Genomic DNA, 21,207 nt, shown 5'->3' on the forward strand with positions numbered 1-21,207 from the left:
AAATTTGGTTTATTTTACTTTTTTATCTTTTTAGGTTACAATGTTGGACACCTCAATTTTAAAGACAATTTCCATACCGCAGAGTGCAAATTTTTCTGCAATGACTTATAATTTCCATTTCACCAAAGAGACGAGCAGTACAGTGCCTGTGACAACAACTTGTACTCCTGGCGGAACCAGCAGTAGTAGCAGCATGCTACAAACATGTTTCCTGGCATGCATGCTGAGGACTGCGCTAGTGTTGTTGTCTAATGCCCAATAGCGTACACATTCTACAAAAGAAACCTACAGTATGCAAAGACAGACCGGTGCTGGGCTTGATCCAATTACAAATGGAACCAGAAAATGTGCCATAAAAATCTTCAATCAAGTGCTACCAATACAAACTTTTTGGTGTCTTTATTCTGCATATCATTTGTCAAAACTTGTCTGTTAATAAGGTGCTGCTCTGAAGGTCAATATCAACCAAATATGTACAGTATGTGATTACATAAACTGCTTTCAGGCTCTGTAGGGTAAAAAGGAGTTAACTACTGTAGAATATAAAGTTCACGTGAGTGGTAAATACAATGATGCATAAATGATTGTGCTATGAGTAACATCATGCTGCCAGTTAGTGGTAATGTTTGCTTACACTGTAACATTTCATTAAGAGCAAAAAGTGTTTTGTTTTGTTAATCTTACCAGCCCATAATTTTCTTTTAATCAGGTATTGTGAAGTTGCTATACACCAGTCACTTGATCACAGTTCACATGGCAGTGATTTAACAACTCTACGCACTTCTATTTTGCTTCATTCCAGTGACACTATCCTAAGATGATCTATTTAACACAAATCCTCCCCTTTGACCCCCAACCATAATTAAGTTCCATAATCAGAGACAGTCGCAAATATCATTGCAGCTGCATTTCTATATGCAGAAGCTGTGCAAATATTGCAGACACTGGTGTTTGTGCTGTATACGCCCACAATCAATGTCCCGGATCTGCCACTTGTACACACGTACGCAGCATTGAATCCACATTGAATGGGCCTCCGAACTAAGACCCAGGGCCATTTTGACAGCACACAGGATTGCAATCATAAGCTGCAACATGCCCCTGAAGCGAGTGTGACATGCACGCCTTTCTTTAGCCAAACCGGTTTCCTCCCACAAATGGTCTCAGATTGTGTGAAATAAAATGCTCTCCATAGCTGCAGTCACAAAACCTCCTGGCACATGAGCAGTGCGATTTAGAGGTATGCCCAGTACTAAACAACCAATATGTGAAAACATTGGCATTATGGCCTCCCTGAATCGGGTCCATAGTATAATCTATTTTACAATTTAACTTGTAGGAAACACTATTGATCTTCTAACTCCAAATATGTCTCTGTTTTTCATTCTCTGTATTCAGACAGTTGTTTTTGCATTGTCTTCTTTGATTGTATTCGGCTGACTTTTTCCATAAATGAAAGGAATGAAACTATCCCAGATTTCTGGTTCATTCTATGAAACTCTCTGGGAGTAGGACACTGGTGCAGAGGTCAGTTTCCAACACCTATGGCAGCTGAAGACCTATTCAACGCCTCAGGGGCTCTCTGCCCCTGGCGTCGAATTTTACCCCTCCCCCGGCGAATGCTGCGGGGAGCTGGGGGACGGCTGCAGGCAGGGAGATGGAAGCCTCCCTGCCTGCGCTGGACACTGTGGGGGTGAAGGAGGGCTGGCAGGGACACAGGGAGAGCCCCCCTAGAGCTGGCAGGGGCTGGGAGAGGAGCCGCTGCACTCACTGGTCCCGATCCTGCATATGTAATGATTGGGACCAGAGTGCAGTGAATATATGAATATTAATGTGCGGCTCCCGGCCCCCTGCTGGCGAATGTGTAAAAAAAGATATATTTTTAAATATATTTATGTGCTGTAAGCACATGAATAAAAATAGCATGCCCCTTCACAGAAAAAAAAAAATCAGATTATTTTTTTTTACACCAAAAATAAAGTTAAAAAAAAAACCTTTATTTTAAAAGATCACATTCCAGTTCACCTAAAAAAGATGACGGATGTAAAATGGAGAATCATGGCGAAAAGCAATGGAGAAAGCAGTTCTCCATTTGAGTATTGAATACATTCTCAGCGAATCCCAGTGAAAACCCCATTGAAATACACCAGCGAATTGCAGCAAGCATAAAACGGAGAACTGTCCGGCATTCACTGTTTGCTTTCGGCGAACAGTGAACATTGAATAGGGTGAATCAGATTTTCAGTGAAAAAGATTCACCGCAAGGAGTGAAAACAGCCCGATTCGACGAAAAAACGGTGAATCGGGAGCATTGAATCCTATCCCCCATTCCCGGCCACAGGTGAGTGCTCATCCACATACTGATGGAAGAGAGATTTATCCTGGTGTGGTATAATTTAAAAATTAACTTTTATTGGTACTTTAATACAAAGTATTGGGAACAAACAAAAGTGTAAGGACGTGCTGGTGAGAGTGTGCCATGCATATACAATTTCTTTTAAAAATAAAATTTCTCCTTTTGTGATTAAGTCTTATTTTTAATAAAGTTCAAGCTCCTAAGTTGTGTATCATCAGAATATTTACTATATTGCATTGACAAACAAAACAATATGTTTTATTTCTTGCCAAGGATTTAAGATTGGTTTGCGAGTACTCGTAGGTCCTATTTTCGCATTAGATCTTCGCTATTGGCTCCAGTTTTCAAATGAATGTAAAAATGATAAAATAAAATGATTTTCTCAATTTGAAGCACCTTAATAGTCTAGGCTGCTTTACTTAACCCTTTGAGTGCCAAATGAATTTTTTTTCATCGTGACGTGTAATTTTTCTCCTATACAGTAAATATAGGGTGACCTTTAATAGGATGCGATTTTTAGTAACATTTAGAAATCGCACCATATCGCATTTTTTTTAATCAAATTTTTTGCTGCGAATTTGCATATTTAATGAGGTGCGTATTCCGGGTAAAAAAGTGCGATACGGGGCCCCCCGATTTTTTGTTCCCCGTATTTTTGGAACCAGAACCGGTGCAAGAGTCTGGGGCTGGTTTCAGAAATACGGGGGACCCCTACGCTTTTTGTCCCCAGTATTTTTGGAACCAGGTCCGACTCAATGAGCCCGGGGCTGGTTATGCTCAGGAGGGGGGACCTCACGCCATTTTTTCTTTTTTTAAACACAAATTCGCACATTTTCATGACTAAAATTCTAGTCATGAAAATGTGTGAATGACCCAGTAATTTAAAACGTTTTAAAAATGGGTCAGACAGCCTTAACCCCTTTCACACCACATACAGTATCTTAAACGGTATATTACCCGTTTAGGTGCGGTCTGAAAGGGGTATTACTGTTTCAATGCCGTTTTGTCCCATTACATTACACAGGGACATGAAAATGGGTAGGACGCTGCTTTTTAAGCAATTTGAATTACCGGTTGGTACTTGTTTCCTAGCACGGCACCCATCTTATGCCATCGCATACCACTAATTAAGGTATGCGATGGGACCCGATTTTCGGGTCCTAAGACCCGCACTGTACAATTTTAATATTGCATCGCATGCCATTACAATGGCATGCAATGCGAATTTTAATTGTACAGGCACCCTTTTGGGTGATTACTATGTTAAATGCACCCCCATTGTTAACGCCACCCCCACTATCAATGCCAACCCGAAGCGTGGCGAGCGGCGGTGGTACGCGTCCTCCGACCGATTCATACCCCCACTATCCGAGCGCACGCGGAATACATGTGAAGTAATCCGCGTCCGCTCACCTCGCTGCGCTCGCCTCACTATATAAAATCAACTTCACGCCAACGTGAATAGTGGGGGTATGAAAAGGTTGGAGGACGCGTACCGCCGCCGCTCGCCACGCTTTGGGTTGGCGTTCATACTGGGGGTGGCGTTAACAATGGGGGTGCATTTAACATAGTAATCACCCATCAGGGTGCCTGTACAATGAAAAATTCGGGTCTGATCGCAATGCGATCAAAACGATGGCATAAGATCAAGGGCGCCGTGCTAGGAAACAAGTACCTACTGGTATTCTTGAACTGGTAGATTCAAAACAGACCTTTCACACTGCACATATTACCGTTACCGGCATTTTAACTGGTAAAAAGTGAAGTCTGAAAGGGGTATTAGCCTCCTCAGACTCTTATTGGCTAGTTCACAGGAGGCTGTGATACATAGTGCCACTGTTAACCCCAGATACACTGCCAGGACATTCATTAAACACATCTTCACATGTATTGCATTTTTATATGGGTTTAAAGCCTCCCCCCTGCACTAGGTAGTTGACGTTGCAGTACAATAGTCAGGGGAGCATTCGCCATAGACCTTACAGGGAAGATTCCCAGGAGGCCACCTTTCAAGAGCTTTGGCCCCATCCCCTTCCTGTCTCCCACACAAGCCACCTTGCTTGATCACAGATCAGAGTACCCAACATTGCAAATACTAATCTACCGTAAATCTGTTGCCAATCTATAGATTGGCAACAGATTTACGGTAGATTAGTATTTGTGAGATCTGTTAAAGGGACATGAGTGGGTGCGCAATACATTTCTGCAGTGTTTCTGCACTGCACTAGAGGAGGGGATATTTGTGGTAATCAGTACTCCCAATTCACATTATGGCATGCAGTGTTCTCGGTTCATATTATGTCACATTAGTGCTTCCAGTTCATATTATGCCACGCTATAGTTCCTCTACTTCATATTGTGCCACATTACAATGAGCAGGATCAGGAGTATAGATATATTGCAGACTCCAAGGCAAAAGTTTGTATGGGCTCTAATGTGCCACCCAATGGTAAAAATTGTCTATAAACACATGTACAGTAACTCTGATAGGGAAGGTGGGCTTTTCACAGCTGGTTGGATATGCCACTCAGGGCCGGCTCTACCATTAGGTAGCTGCCTAGGGTGCTGGGAACTGGGGGGCACCTAACAAAAAATCAAGGATGTCTATGAGGATCCTTGTTGTACTTAATGCAGGTGTCGGCTGTGGAACTTCTAAGATTTCATCTCCATACTTTCCCTTGAGGCACACTTCCCTACTTTGTTGCCCCCTCCTCCTTGTACTCTGTTGTGGGTCGCAAAGAAGACCGTGCATGGGGCCTCCAGGGAAAGCAGGGGACTTGCCCACCTCCCCGGGGGGGCTGGGAGGACGACACGATTTTTTGTGGGAGCTTGCCTACAATTCCAGAATGTTAGGCAAGTATGCCTAAAGGGGTTGGAAAGTGGTTAATGGTGTCAGTATGGGGGGTGGGGGCAGTACGATAAAGTTTTGCCTAGGGTGCTAAGAATAATTACACCGGCCCTGATGCCACTATTATTATTATTGACATTAAATACCAAATTCAATCAATGTCATTATTGTTTTCTTATTTACAATTAGTTAAAAATCACCAATCCCAATCACCCGTTACATGTTATATATAATCTGGGTTTGGAGATATCCGCACAGACCACTGTATTCACTATTGGTTGATTAGTCCTATCCTATGTATATATATTAGTCTTGTAATACTTGTTATATAGTATGATAGGAATCCCCCTGCCCTGATCATCAACAAATTACAGGTCCAGAAGTCTATTTTAAAATGAAAAAATAATATAAATTACCTGTGTATATTAGCATATACTGTAGACATTTGTCATTATGTAATTTAAACATTTAAAATGTAACACAATCGTGTTTATAATTGTTTTCATAATAATGTGGCTAAAATATATTAATATATTAATTATAATTAAGACATTTAAAAATGTTGTATAATTCATATCTGAAAAAAAAATTCGGTACTTATGTAGTATCTGGGCGTCCGATTTAGAAATCGGATCGGATCGCATCGCATAGCATGCGACCAAATCGTATGCGATGCGATGGTCAAGATTTTTCCATAGGATTCAATGTTAAAATGGTCTGAGTCCATTTTAACATAGAATTCAATGGGAAAAAGGGGTCCTTTTGCTTTCCCCACTATCCAAGTGGGCATGGAGTTGGATATAAACCTGTGGCGAGCGTAGCAAGCCACCGAGCCCGAAGCGTGGCGAGCGGACACAGAATACTTTTTAAGAAATATGCGTCCCCTCGCGGGGCTCGCTGCGCTCGCCACGCTATATAAAATCAACTCTATTCCCACTTGGATAGTGGGGAAATGAACAGGACCTTCTTAACATTGAATCCTATGCAAAATCGCATCGAATCGCATCGCATCGCATCTGATTGTATGCCTTAAGGTAAGGCATACAATCACAAAATCGGACGCCCAGATACTACATAAGTACCAAAAATTCTATAATGTCATTTAATGTTAATAATTATCCAAAAGGTGTCAGTAAGACGGACAGGTCAGTATCTTCTGAACTTCTAATGCAATAAAGTTTAGTTATAGGTATATCTAGAAATATGAAAATATGTTATTTGAATATTACATTAATTTTAGCTGTGTTTGCATACGGCATTTTCAAAGTTAAGATTTTTTTCTCACATAACCACACCCTCCCATCAATCAGTCAATCTTGGAGATCATGATGAATCAGGAATCATTTTTCTATTAAAACCAGTATGAAGGGGCTGGTCTGTGCCTCCCTATACACATGACAGTATGGATAAAGGGGGTCTGGCACATCAGCCAGAGGGAACCATGGGTAGATGATGGATGCAATGGAGGGTCACTGCAAAGTGATGGTGCCCAGAGAGGGTTGTCAGGGAACCAGCAGCCTTCCACCCCATACCCCAACATTTGACCTGAGCAGCTCCAGATTTGGCCTCCCCTGGATGCCGTGGATTGGCTTTTCTCTTAGGTTACACCACAGAGCGGCTGCATACCTGAGGCAGTGCAACACCAGGGCAAGCTGGCTGGGACCATGGACTGTCAGACTGCAGCATTTTGATCAGAGCTTCCCATGTATCCAAAAGCCACCAGCACCAGTAACACTACTTCTTCCAACATACAGCGCAACATTGTTCAGGAGCAGCCAATGTTGGCACTGCAGCATGAATAAAGATTGTGATGGGCCATTTGCAGATGGGTGCTAGGTAGGGGAGGCTCATACAGATTCTTGAGCGCATGCATGGGGCAGTTCTGCCCACAGGTCAACTACGCTGTGTGTGGTGCACAGTAAGCACCACCCTAGTTATGGCTGTGTAGACAATGATGAAATGTCATCATATCCATGGTGACCCAGTGCTCCTTTACCAACACCTGACAGCTGCAGTGGTGTTATCTGTGTACCAACGCTCATGTGATAATTACATCTAAAACAGACATCTGATCCTTCTAGTAGGTATTTTTATATTCCTAACGCTCTCACCCACAGCCTAACTCAATGTCAACATTGTGAGAATGTCAACATGTTATTTGTTGACATTATGAGAGCTGACATTGTATATGTTGATTTAATGAGTCCATCCCCAGTTTTTACTTATGCTGGCTACAAATGCTGTTAAATCATCTTCAGTCATATGCTGGGTAGATGGCTGCTGTTGGCTTTTGTGTGTGTGTGTGTTTGTGTGTGTGGTAATCTTTGTCACCTTAGTAACCAGGTGTGACTGACGTTGTCTGAATATGATCATTGGCCAGAGTGCCATGATCAATTTCAAACTTATCCAACCATGTTAATGGGCAAAATGAACATGCTCAAACTTCAGGCTTGGTTATTAGAATCATTCTGTTTAATCATGCTAAGACAGTGATTACAACACTGCAAACTAGTTAAAAAAAAAAAAAAAACTAGATGGGACATACTGGGGCAGATGTATTGTATTAAGCCTTAACAAGAGATAAATGCAAGGGTGATAAAAAGAGATAAACGTCCAGCCAATCACCTCCTAACTGCCATGTTACAGGCTGAGTATGAAAAAAAGTCAGTAAGCAGGTGATTGGCTGGACGTTTATCTCTCTTTATCACCCTTGCATTTATCTCTTGTTAAGGCTTTATACATCTACCCCACTGTGCCTTGCACTATACACACTGGTTGCAATCTGCACTCATCCATTTTGGTATTTTAACAAATATTGTTTTTTTATTGTACCTCATTTAATGCTTTGCACATTGTATTTCTAACCCCAATAAATATATTATAAGGGTACTTGTTTCCTAGCACGGCCCCCGTCGCGGTACATCGCATGCCTTAAGTTAAGGTACTTAAGGCATGCGATGGACGCGATTTTCTGTTTAACTGGCTTAATTGCCGGTAAAACTGAAAATCACATTGATCGCGTCCATCGCGGCCCCTCGCGACCAACGCGATTTCCCCATAGGGAACAATGTTAAAGTGAAAATCAGGTTGATCGCGTCCGTCGCGGGTCTATATAATGGCCCGCGATGCGATCAACCCGATTTCACATAGGTGACAATGTTAAATGGGCCAATATGGCCCATTTAACATTGAATATGTTAAAAAAGCTTGGTTAATGGCCCCCCCCCCCCCCCACAATTTTAATGCCACCCCGCTATTGACGCCAACCCGAAGCGTGGCAAGCGCAGCGAGCCCGCGAGGGGCGGCGGTACGCATCCTCCGACCTTTTCATACCCCTACTATCCACGTCGGCGTGGAGTTGAGAATAAAAAGTGTGGCGAGCGCAGCGAGCCACCGAGCCCGAAGCTTGGCGAGCTCCGCGATGGGCCGCGATACCTGTGAAGGTATCCGCGTCCGCTCGCCACGCTTCAGGCTCGCCACACTTTCTATTCTCAACTCCACGCTGACGTGGATAGTAGGGATATGAAAAGGTCGGAGGACGCATACCACTCCGCTCGCCACACTTCGGGTTGGCGTCTATAGCAGGGTGGCGTTAAAATTGGGGGCCATTTAAAACATATGGGGGGGGGGGGTTTATACAAATGGGGTGTTTTGGGGCATTTCACATTAAAATCAATGGAAAATCGCTATTGATGCCAACCCGAAGCGTGGCGAGCGGCGGCGATACGCGTCCTCCGACCTTTTCATACCCCTACTATCCACGCCGGCGTGGAGTTGAGAAAAAAAAGCGTGGCGAGCGTACGCAGATACCTGTGAAGCCCGCGATACCTGTGAAGCCACACGGGTTGGCGTCTATAGTGGGGTGGCGTTAAAATTGGGGGCCATTTAAAACATCAGGGGGGGTTTCTATACAAATGGGGTGTTTTGGGACATTTCACATTAAAATCAATGGAAAATCGCGTCGATCGCATCGCATGTGATTTGGTTGGCATGCGATGAACGCAATTTTTTCCGACGCGATGCTCACAATCAAAAACGGTGGGGCCGTGCTAGGAAACAAGTACCATTATAAGTTTTGGGTTAAATTAGGAGCAAACCATCCAGTGGCGTAACTATAGCTCCGCAGCCCCCGCGGTGGCGGGTAGGCGCAGAGAAAGTGTGGGCGCCGGGGAGTTTGCGGGGCTATAGTTACCTGCTGCTGTCTGCCGGTACCAGGCCTGCCGCATCTGCGGTCATAGTTCCATCTCTCCCGGCACCGGCTCCTGCTGCTATAATGAAAAGTGACACTTAGAAAATGGCTGCCCCCATGCTGCAGTTTTTGAGAAATAGAAATCAGGATCCCATAACACAGGAATAACACGTCACTGCAGCATGAAGTTCAAAAGAAGTAAAACTTCAAATTTATTGCATAGAAATATATATATATATAAACAAAATTATCATAATGGGCTGGGTTAAGGGCATACCAAAACAAAGAGGCGTGAGTACAGAACCTAAACAAAAGTGACGGGTTATGTGTCTAAAAAGCCGGCAAGGTGACTAAACTTCTATATAGAAATGCCAGCTAGGACTGTATGAATTAACTGGGGTTAACAGTGATTAATGTGAATTCACAGGAACCTTAAGCAGAATTATCCTGTGATGGTTCTCTAATGAGTCTTAAATAAACACTGTTATCACTGCGTGTCTGGCCCCGCAGTTAAAGTATATAGATTTGGACTAGTCACAATATAAATAAAGGAGACGTATCACAGAGTCTCTGTGTGTTCTGTCTACGGAAGGTCAGAAGGGCAGAACCAAACCCGGGGCAGCTACTATGGTTGCATCAGCCGGCATTCCTCTGAGCCCCTGCATCCCTGCTGCCTACATGTAGCCATGGTCTGTTTTATCAGTTGACAATGGCCCAAGTTTTTGTTATAAATCATAGTAATTCCTGAAAGGTTGCTAGACTGTTTGAAACCGGCTGAGAAATGTAAATCTTCCAGTTTTATTGCCCTATGAACATATGCAGCAGCGACTGCTGTAGATCCTCTGCTTGAACCGGATTCCACTAAAGTCACATTATCTCCAACGGGCAAAGGATTACAACGGTTTTGTTTAAAAAAAAAAAAAAAAAAAAAAAAAGCAAAAAAAAAAAATACAAAGCAGCTTACACTATGCCAGCATTCCTCTGACCCCCGGCATCTGTGCTGCCTACTCCGCTCCACGACTATGGGAACCAGGGCAGCCTGTGTCCCGACTGTACGGGCGCCTGAGACAGTGAGGAGGGGGCAAGATATTTTATTTTGGCACTCACTGTCTCAGGTGCCCATAGAGTCGTCTATGGTCTGTGTGTGTTCCGTCTATGGACGGTCAGAAGGCATAGTGGTACCCGGAGCCTGTTGCGGATGCTCGGGAGTAGTCACACTGTGCTGCTGCATATGAGTGAGTGCCGAAATAAAATTATATCTTGCCCCCTCTTCACGGTCTCAGGCACCCGTACAGTCGGGACACAGACTGCCCTGGTTCCCATAGTCGTGGAGCCCCGCCAGTGACATTGGTGGAGCGGAGTAGGCAGCACGGATGCCGGGGGTTAGAGGAATGCCGGCTGATGCCGGCATAGTGTAAGCTGCTTTGTATTTTTTTTATTTTTTGCTTTTTTCAAACAAAACCATTGTAATCCTTTGCCCGTTGGAGATAATGTGACTTGAGATTGCCCCGGAGCAAAGGCTCTAGTGAGGCTCTGTACTGCAGAGGCTAAATCACTCGGCTAGCTTCTAGATGTCTCCCTATCTTTCGGAGACTAAGCGTGACATGACATCTGTAAGCGGTGTAGCCCAGAAAGGGGGGTCCACTTGGGCTTGTGTCACGTGGGGATTTACAGTGCATTTATCACAGTATACAATCCCTGCAGAGGAAGGTGTAAATTTAGAAGTACACGTTTTACAAGCAACTCTCTTGGAGCTTCCCCCTGCCATAATTGACAATTATAAAAGACACACAGACAAATCTATACACTACCACACACCCAAGGGAGAGTAGGTATAGAAGTTCCAGATAGAAACACTGGATGGGAGAGACAGTGAAAAGAAGCTGCCACAGGGTCTAACCAGTACATACATACATACATACATATATATATATATATATATATATATATAGAAATACAATATGGACCTCGCTTTGCGCTGACAATAATCTGCTGCTGCTCCGATAGGACTCCCCTGTTAGTGGGAGTCAGACAAGAGATTTAGAAAAGGGGGGGTTCTATTGGAGAGCGCTGATTGGTATACCACCTAATTACTTCAATACAACATACAACATTAATACAATTTGTGTAATGACGGTTCATATTTGTCCCTTTCCCGAATGAGACGTGCCAATCTGTTCAAGGTATAAAAAAGTTCGTTATTGAAACCCAACGCGTTTCGTCAGAACGACTTCATCAGGGGTAAAAACTGGAGGTGGTACAGAAAGGAAAATGGGATGTACTGATCAGTTATGAATTTCATCATCTTGTTTATCCAAATGGCAAATACATCTTTTAGTTTCAGATACATACCAATAAGATTTTCAAGTATGTGGTTTGGTCCACTTTTAGTACTTGTACAAGGTAAAATCTAAAATCGTTAAAATAACCATAAATTACAATTTAGGACAAAAACAATGTGAAGAGCAAGCAAAAGAATGAAGGAAAAAATATGAAGGAAAAAATAATAAAAGAGAGGTTGGCGTTTAGGCCAGACTACATACCCATATATGTGGTTTGGGCCGATATGCAGGCTTAGTGAAAAAAATGTAAATCCGCGAATAATAAAGGAAATTTAGGTCTGTAAATAATTATGGGTAGACTTAATTAATATGGCCCATATTATTGATATTCAAAAGAATTAATTTAAATTTTAATCTTTAACTTTTAATTTTTAACATTTATAACATACCCCTATTAGGATGGTTCAGGGGGAAATTCCGTATGGTTTGATGATATCAGGTCTGTGGACGCTGGAGGCACTGGTTTATGAACCTAGGTAACCATATATTAGTCAATTGTAAATATGGATTATAATTAAGATGGGGTAGATTAACTTATATAGTTTTACCCACCAGTAATAAGTGACTCCGTAGTATAAGCACAGGATCTATTTAGTAGATAATTTTGAATTTTTGTTATTTTACTAACCCATTAACTAATTGATACCATATTTTGTTATTCAGAATTATCTCCAAAACCACAAAATTCAAAATTATCTACTAAATAGATCCTGTGCTTATACTACGGAGTCACTTACTACTGGTGGGTAAAACTATATAAGTTAATCTACCCCATCTTAATTATAATCCATATTTACAATTGACTAATATATGGTTACCTAGGTTCATAAACCAGTGCCTCCAGCGTCCACAGACCTGATATCATCGAACCATACGGAATTTCCCCCTGAACCATCCTAATAGGGGTATGTTATAAATGTTAAAAATTAAAAGTTAAAGATTAAAATTTAAATTAATTCTTTTGAATATCAATAATATGGGCCATATTAATTAAGTCTACCCATAATTATTTACAGACCTAAATTTCCTTTATTATTCGCGGATTTACATTTTTTTCACTAAGCCTGCATATCGGCCCAAACCACATATATGGGTATGTAGTCTGGCCTAAACGCCAACCTCTCTTTTATTATTTTTTCCTTCATATTTTTTCCTTCATTCTTTTGCTTGCTCTTCACATTGTTTTTGTCCTAAATTGTAATTTATGGTTATTTTAACGATTTTAGATTTTACCTTGTACAACTACTAAAAGTGGACCAAACCACATACTTGAAAATCTTATTGGTATGTATCTGAAACTAAAAGATGTATTTGCCATTTGGATAAACAAGATGATGAAATTCATAACTGATCAGTACATCCCATTTTCCTTTCTGTACCACCTCCAGTTTTTACCCCTGATGAAGTCGTTCTGACGAAACGCGTTGGGTTTCAATAAAGAACTTTTTTATACCTTGAACAGATTGGCACGTCTCATTCGGGAAAGGGACAAATATCAACCGTCATTACACAAATTGTATTAATGTTGTATTGAAGTAATTAGGTGGTATACCAATCAGCGCTCTCCAATAGAACCCCCCCTTTTCTAAATATATATATATATATATATATATATATAGAAATTTGCATGCGGGCAGCACTCCTAAATAGCCATACAATGAGGTGCCCTCCGTGGAATACAGTAAGTGGAACACTGACTGCGGACATATGCACTGTGGTGGCGGCACTCTACTTTAAGCAAAATAAGACACAGGAGACCTTGTAGTTCCCGACGTTTCAAGCCTAGTGCAGGCTTTTTATCAAGGTGCAAGAGACAACAGTGTTAAAATACAAACATACCTTTATAGTGATCTTGAGCCGTCCACCCGCCCCGCGGCGTCCACCCGGCGAGGAAAATGACGTCACCAGTCGGCGTCGGCCGCTGAGGCCGTGGAGGGTTCACAGATCTGCCAATCAAAGTGAACAAAACCCATAATGAATAATAAGACAATGTAGACATATAAAATACGTGCATATAATAAGAATGACTACCCACGGGGTAGAAAGTGATAATTCAAAAAGTGAATGAATAAAAAAGTTTTAAAAGGTGATACATGTTAAAACATGGAATGCAGGTAGCGCTAGCTGAAGACTAGCGCACTAAACGTAAAAGGGTCACGTGACTTGCTTAATCGTGCCCTATTGGATAACGTATGATGTGACACAGACTAGAACGTACTGAGCATTTGGAATACAACTGACAGTTGCTAGTGACAACTGTAAACAACGTATAATGTGCCATCAGGATGTTATAAGAAATAGGACAATCCGGCATGTTCGTTTAACCCCTTCGGGGATAGCGTGTCAAGCCGGAAAATCCACCGACTTTCTGCTTGGCACAATAACAGCCCCCTGTCTCCTCCTCTCTTGGGACGGGGGATCTGCTCAATAATGCGATGTCTCAAAGATGACAGCGTGTGGCGAGCCGTGGCAAAATGCCTCGCCACCGGCTGCTCACTGGACCCAGACAGTAGGGCATGTTTAATCGCAGACCTATGGGCTGCTGCCCTCTCTCTAAACGATCTAATGGTTTTCCCCACGTAGTGTTTGCCACACGGGCAGCTTACCAGGTACACTACGTGGGTGGAGGTACATGTTACCCTTTGCCTGATTTTGAAAGGCTTCCCAGAGTACGGGTGCCAGAACCTGTCTCCCACTGTCATGTAGGAGCAGGTCGTGCACCCGCTACATTTAAAACATCCGGGCCTTGGGGCGCCCAAAAATGATACCGTTGACAGTCCAACTGTCGGCATGTCGACTATATCATTTTTAACAAGGAAATCCTTCAGGTTTTTTCCCTTAGTATAGGCACACATCAGTTGGGATTCTTTTAAGGATTTAAGTGTGGGATCTGTGTTAATGATAGGCCAGTGGGTTTTTGCCGTTTTGTTAATGGCTTTACTCTTGGGATGGTATGCATTGACCCAAATAAACCTATTCTGTTTTTGAATTTTAGAGCCATTCAATGCTTTTTCCCTGGGCATGGCCAGGGCTTTCTCACGGGCCCTCAACAAGTCACCTAATTGGTACCCCCTTTCCCTAAACTTCTCGACCATTTTGTCTAGCGCTGTTTCAAGAGCGGTTGGATCGCTCACAATGCGGCGGACCCGCAACATTTGCGAAAATGGGAGGCCATTTTTTAACGGAGTGGGGTGGTGACTGGAAGCTAACAAAAGGTTATTTCGGTCCGTGGGCTTACAATAAAGGGATGTGCTGATCACCCCTTCCTCGTTCACTATGTTGACATCCAAAAACTGAATGTTCGTTTTACTGATGACATAGGTCAACTTCACTGGAGATGTTGACAGGTTATGTGAAATGATCAAATTTTCCAGCACCTCCTGCGGGCCTGACCACAAGATCAGCAGGTCATCTATGTACCGTGTATATAGTACCAGATGCCTGCTGATCTCGGGGTCCCGCAAGAACAGCTGGTTCTCAACACCAAACATGAAGCTGTTGGCCAGCGATGGGGCCACTGAGGACCCCATCGCACAGCCACAGCGTTGTAAATAATACCGGTTATTTGACATGAAAAAATTACGAGTCAATGTGAGCCTCAACAATTGCATAAATAAATCGATGTTTGGTCCCTGGTAGAGAGGGTTGTCCGTTATGAGTGATCACTCATAACGGACAACCCTCTCTACCAGGGACCAAACATCGATTTATTTATGCAATTGTTGAGGCTCACATTGACTCGTAATTTTTTCATGTCAAATAACCGGTATTATTTACAACGCTGTGGCTGTGCGATGGGGTCCTCAGTGGCCCCATCGCTGGCCAACAGCTTCATGTTTGGTGTTGAGAACCAGCTGTTCTTGCGGGACCCCGAGATCAGCAGGCATCTGGTACTATATACACGGTACATAGATGACCTGCTGATCTTGTGGTCAGGCCCGCAGGAGGTGCTGGAAAATTTGATCATTTCACATAACCTTTCAACATCTCCAGTGAAGTTGACCTATGTCATCAGTAAAACGAACATTCAGTTTTTGGATGTCAACATAGTGAACGAGGAAGGGGTGATCAGCACATCCCTTTATTGTAAGCCCACGGACCGAAATAACCTTTTGTTAGCTTCCAGTCACCACCCCACTCCGTTAAAAAATGGCCTCCCATTTTCGCAAATGTTGCGGGTCCGCCGCATTGTGAGCGATCCAACCACTCTTGAAACAGCGCTAGACAAAATGGTCGAGAAGTTTAGGGAAAGGGGGTACCAATTAGGTGACTTGTTGAGGGCCCGTGAGAAAGCCCTGGCCATGCCCAGGGAAAAAGCATTGAATGGCTCTAAAATTCAAAAACAGAATAGGTTTATTTGGGTCAATGCATACCATCCCAAGAGTAAAGCCATTAACAAAACGGCAAAAACCCACTGGCCTATCATTAACACAGATCCCACACTTAAATCCTTAAAAGAATCCCAACTGATGTGTGCCTATACTAAGGGAAAAAACCTGAAGGATTTCCTTGTTAAAAATGATATAGTCGACATGCCGACAGTTGGACTGTCAACGGTATCATTTTTGGGCGCCCCAAGGCCCGGATGTTTTAAATGTAGCGGGTGCACGACCTGCTCCTACATGACAGTGGGAGACAGGTTCTGGCACCCGTACTCTGGGAAGCCTTTCAAAATCAGGCAAAGGGTAACATGTACCTCCACCCACGTAGTGTACCTGGTAAGCTGCCCGTGTGGCAAACACTACGTGGGGAAAACCATTAGATCGTTTAGAGAGAGGGCAGCAGCCCATAGGTCTGCGATTAAACATGCCCTACTGTCTGGGTCCAGTGAGCAGCCGGTGGCGAGGCATTTTGCCACGGCTCGCCACACGCTGTCATCTTTGAGACATCGCATTATTGAGCAGATCCCCCGTCCCAAGAGAGGAGGAGACAGGGGGCTGTTATTGTGCCAAGCAGAAAGTCGGTGGATTTTCCGGCTTGACACGCTATCCCCGAAGGGGTTAAACGAACATGCCGGATTGTCCTATTTCTTATAACATCCTGATGGCACATTATACGTTGTTTACAGTTGTCACTAGCAACTGTCAGTTGTATTCCAAATGCTCAGTACGTTTTAGTCTGTGTCACATCATACGTTATCCAATAGGGCACGATTAAGCAAGTCACGTGACCCTTTTACGTTTAGTGCGCTAGTCTTCAGCTAGCGCTACCTGCATTCCATGTTTTAACATGTATCACCTTTTAAAACTTTTTTATTCATTCACTTTTTGAATTATCACTTTCTACCCCGTGGGTAGTCATTCTTATTATATGCACGTATTTTATATGTCTACATTGTCTTATTATTCATTATGGGTTTTGTTCACTTTGATTGGCAGATCTGTGAACCCTCCACGGCCTCAGCGGCCGACGCCGACTGGTGACGTCATTTTCCTCGCCGGGTGGACGCCGCGGGGCGGGTGGACGGCTCAAGATCACTATAAAGGTATGTTTGTATTTTAACACTGTTGTCTCTTGCACCTTGATAAAAAGCCTGCACTAGGCTTGAAACGTCGGGAACTACAAGGTCTCCTGTGTCTTATTTTGCTTAAAGTAGAGTGCCGCCACCACAGTGTATATATATATATATATATATATACATACATACACATATACACACACACACACACACACAGGGAGCGCTATAAGCCTAATGTTTAACACAGCCCAACTGTCTTCACCTAGCTATATATAACCCCCACTGTAACTCACAGACCAGGTAGAGCTGTAGCAGGACGGTCACCAGGAGAGTAGGGATATTGTAACATGCAGCCTTGGAAGAGCGTGCAAGCGTAACAAGAGAGCCTCTAGCACAGGGGTGTCCAAACTTTTTGCGACGAGGGCCAGATTTGGTGAAGTGTAAATGTGTGGGGGCCGACCATTAAGCCTGACATTCTTTGAATCATTAATCACATCAGAATGGTTCTCCACTCTGCCCCCATTCACTCTATGCCCCCCAGCCTATCCCTTCACTGTATTTCCCCCAGCCTGCCCCTCCTTCACTGTATGTCCCCCATTCACTGTATGTTCCCCACTCTGCACCCATTCACTCTGTCCCCCAGCCTGCCTCCCTTCTATTAATGTCCATCTGTGCCTTCATTCATTGTATGACTCCCATTCACTGTATGACCCCTATTCACTATGTACCCCACTCTGCCCACATTCACTGTATGTCCCCCAGCCTGCCCCTGCTCCCCTTTCTCTGAATGGCCATCACTGCCTCCATTCACTGTATGTCCCCCAGCCTGACCCTCCTTCACTGTATGTCCCCCACTCTGCCCCCTCCCTTCTCTGTATGTTTTCCAGCCCCTTGTGTGAGCCAGAGGAAGGAGAGGCAAAGCAGGCACTAGAAGGACAGGAGATGCTTGGGCTCCCGCTGCTGCCCTCATCCGCTCTTCATGTTACGGGAGCAAGCTTCCCCCTTGCTGCCCCCCTCACCAAACACTGCTGTCACTTTAATTGTGGAGTAGGGTGATATACAATTGTAGCAGCAGGGGTAGGACGCCAAACACCTCTGACTGTGGCGGCCGGGACCTCCTCACTGCAGCAGACAGCAAGGTAAAGGCGCACTCACTGGGGCCCCACCTTTAGTGTCATGTGCTATGCCCCCTTCCAGCTGGAGGCTGCGGGCCACTTGAAATGACAGCACGGGCCGCAATTGGCCCCCGGGCCTGACTTTGGACATGCCTGCTCTAGCAGCACCAGGTACAAAGAAAATGGCCGCCGCCTGCACCCTGTAACGCTGGGGATAGCCAGGCCTCCGCCCCCCCACCGTCAGCTCCTTCTCCATGGCGCTAGTTTTCAAATAAATCCTAGCAGCGAGGCAGGGTATACTCACAGGAGCTGCAGCCTGCCATCGGCAGTTAGGTTGGGGGAGGATCGCGGCGTGCGTGGGTGAGTGGCGCCCGTTTCATATCCAGAGACTGTGGTCTCTGCAGCCAGGGAGCCGGGCGCAAAACCGCAGCAGCAGCCGGCTCCCTCCGGCAGGCTTCCCACGTAGCAGGCAGATAGTAGCAGCAACTATCTGTCTGTCCTTAATGAAAAATTAACTTGCTGCTTTGTTCAATTAATAAAAATGCCCAGGAGTGAGCCAAGTGTGACCTGCTCCCTTGCGTGCACAAACCAAGACTGCCTGAGAGGGGAAGAAGAAGGGGAGAAGTTGGCCACATTAATTTTATATTTAAAGTACCCATGCTCCCTGTGGTTGCCTTCTATTCCCCAGTGTAACTCCAGTGACACCTAGTGGATGAAGGAGAAAGTGGCACTGTGCAGGCAGCCTACACATGGTTAGGGGGGGCCCACACCATACCCTTAATTCCCTAACCAAGGGGGTGGGTTATACTCACCAGCTGCCTTGCATACAAGTGTGCAGGCAACACACAAAGCCCATTAACCGTGTGGCTAGGAACCTGGAAACAAGCAGCCATGTAGGGTCCCCTCCAGTGGCTGCCCATGATACAGGCAGACTGCAATATACTTGCAGTCTGCCTGACCTCGTGTTCAGGTAGAGAGGAATAACCTTCAGACTGGTCATATTCAAAATTAATAAGGGGGCAGGAGACAAACTCCAATTCTTGAAAATAATTAAAGTGCCAGGCTCCCCTCACACTGGTCTATACCCCAGTGTAACTCCAGAGCACCCCAGTGTAACTCCAGAGCACCCCAGTGGATGAAGAAAAGAAGCATTGTTCGAATTAAATATTTTAATAACATTAAATAATTCACAATATTTGAACTATATACAGTGTATTTAGTTAGATGTTTTAAACAGAGGGTGATCATGTACACATCGTCTTACGACTGGGAAATATTTCACAGTGCAAAAACTATTTCTAAGAGCTAAGAGGCGAAAGTACTAAAAAAAACCATCAGTGGTTTTATTCTCTGCATCTGTGTATATGTACAATAAAGCAAGTATTATTGTAGCCGGACCTACAAGAGATTGTAACCTGAAATAAATACTAAAAACCATTAACAAAACACACAGTATAACTATTGATAGAATATAATTTTGATTGAATGTATTCGATTTAAAATAATCATGGATATAAATCAGTAGCAGTAAATATTTAGGGAGGGGGAAATCTTTATTATTTACCTTTAATTGTTGCGTAACATTAATGTGTTATTTATTACATGGGGTGGTAGCAAGTGGCTTTCAGACAGTACTCAACAGAACCTTTGCAGTACCGGAGGGTTACAAACGTTTTGTACATTAACAAATATGGCCAGTTATTATCATGGACATATATTTTATGTTTTCGCTGCAAATTTTAGAGAAATGACTTGTTTTATAATATATTAACTATATTGCATGTAATTATTAATGAAGTCCCCTCCATTATCTATGACTAACCCTCCATGGGGAAAACATGATAGGGCTCTGAAGGAAATTGAATCCAAGACCTCAGTGCTGCAAGTCAAACTATCCTTAGCACTACTATGCAATCTTTTAGAAATAGTTTTATTTAAACAAGTAAACATTTGACATAAAAAAGAAATATAAGAGAATTAGCAAAGCAGCAGTAATAGTAAATAATGTTCCCGTACTATGTTCATCATAAAATCTGCAGTCTCAAAGAGTTTGATAGAATACTATAGTTACTATAGTTAAGTGAAAAAAAGAAAAAAATGTTCAAATACAGAAATATAACAAACCAATGAAACAGGGAATAGAACAGTACCCTGGATACTAAGTTTAGCAGTGGGTGGCAAAAAAATGTCATAATGTTTAATAGAAACAAAACCGGAAATAAATTACGCTGATTATATAATCAGAACACAAAATCCTTAAACAAAAATAGCCAAAGTCCACTTCAGCAATCTGTGCCTTAATGTATTGGGCAATGGAAGTCAATGTGCCAGAGTACTAGGCAAATAAGCATACCTGGAATTAGACAGAAAAGCCTCAAGGATTCTGTTTTGTGAGTGACTGTAGGTTGCTACTCTGTACAGCCAGTAAATATTTCACATTTCTGTTGCCCCGTTACCCCAATCTATTTTGTCTGCCATAAAGTGTAAGTCAATTGCAATATTGTACACTGAGGTAAAGGTAGCTACAGACATCTTTCAACATTCACAAACTCTGCCTGGCACAGGGACTGGGAACCTTTGGCCAGCCAGCCGTTGTTCAATTACAAATCCCAGCATGCCCTGCAACAGTTTTAGCATGTCCAAATGGCAAAACCGTCAAAGGGCATGCTGGGATGTGTAGTTTAAAAACAGCTGGAGAGCCAAAAGGTTCCCCATCCATGGCCTAGCACAATGTGAGTAGTACCATTATATCACATTAGCAATGCAGTAATAAATTGTACTATAGGCAAGTGTTGGGAGTGTTAATTGAATATTGAGCCCAGGCATTAAGACAACAGTCCAGAAATCAATATACAAGTGTAATCACAATTTCCAACCAAACAAGAAGAAGGCACTTATG

The 21,207-nt window shown here is 43.4% G+C and overlaps 1 protein-coding gene across 2 annotated transcripts in view; it reads left to right on the forward strand.

Moving 5' to 3' along the window:
* CPM (carboxypeptidase M) overlaps window positions 1-2,774 on the forward strand; it is a 64,943-nt gene extending 62,169 nt beyond the window's left edge. The window contains exon 9 of one of the 2 annotated variants that reach the window (XM_083182520.1): window positions 35-2,773. In XM_083182520.1, the coding sequence (XP_083038646.1) occupies window positions 35-262 (228 nt within the window). In that variant the 3' untranslated portion in view covers window positions 263-2,773. Of the gene's footprint in view, window positions 1-34 lie in introns of both variants that reach the window. The other variant, XM_083182519.1, reaches the window with a different exon arrangement.
* The last annotated feature ends 18,433 nt before the right edge of the window (window positions 2,775-21,207 follow it).

Source organism: Crinia signifera, chromosome 4, assembly GCF_055691185.1.
Source record: "Crinia signifera chromosome 4, ASM5569118v1, whole genome shotgun sequence".
NCBI classification, from domain to species: domain Eukaryota; kingdom Metazoa; phylum Chordata; class Amphibia; order Anura; family Myobatrachidae; genus Crinia; species Crinia signifera.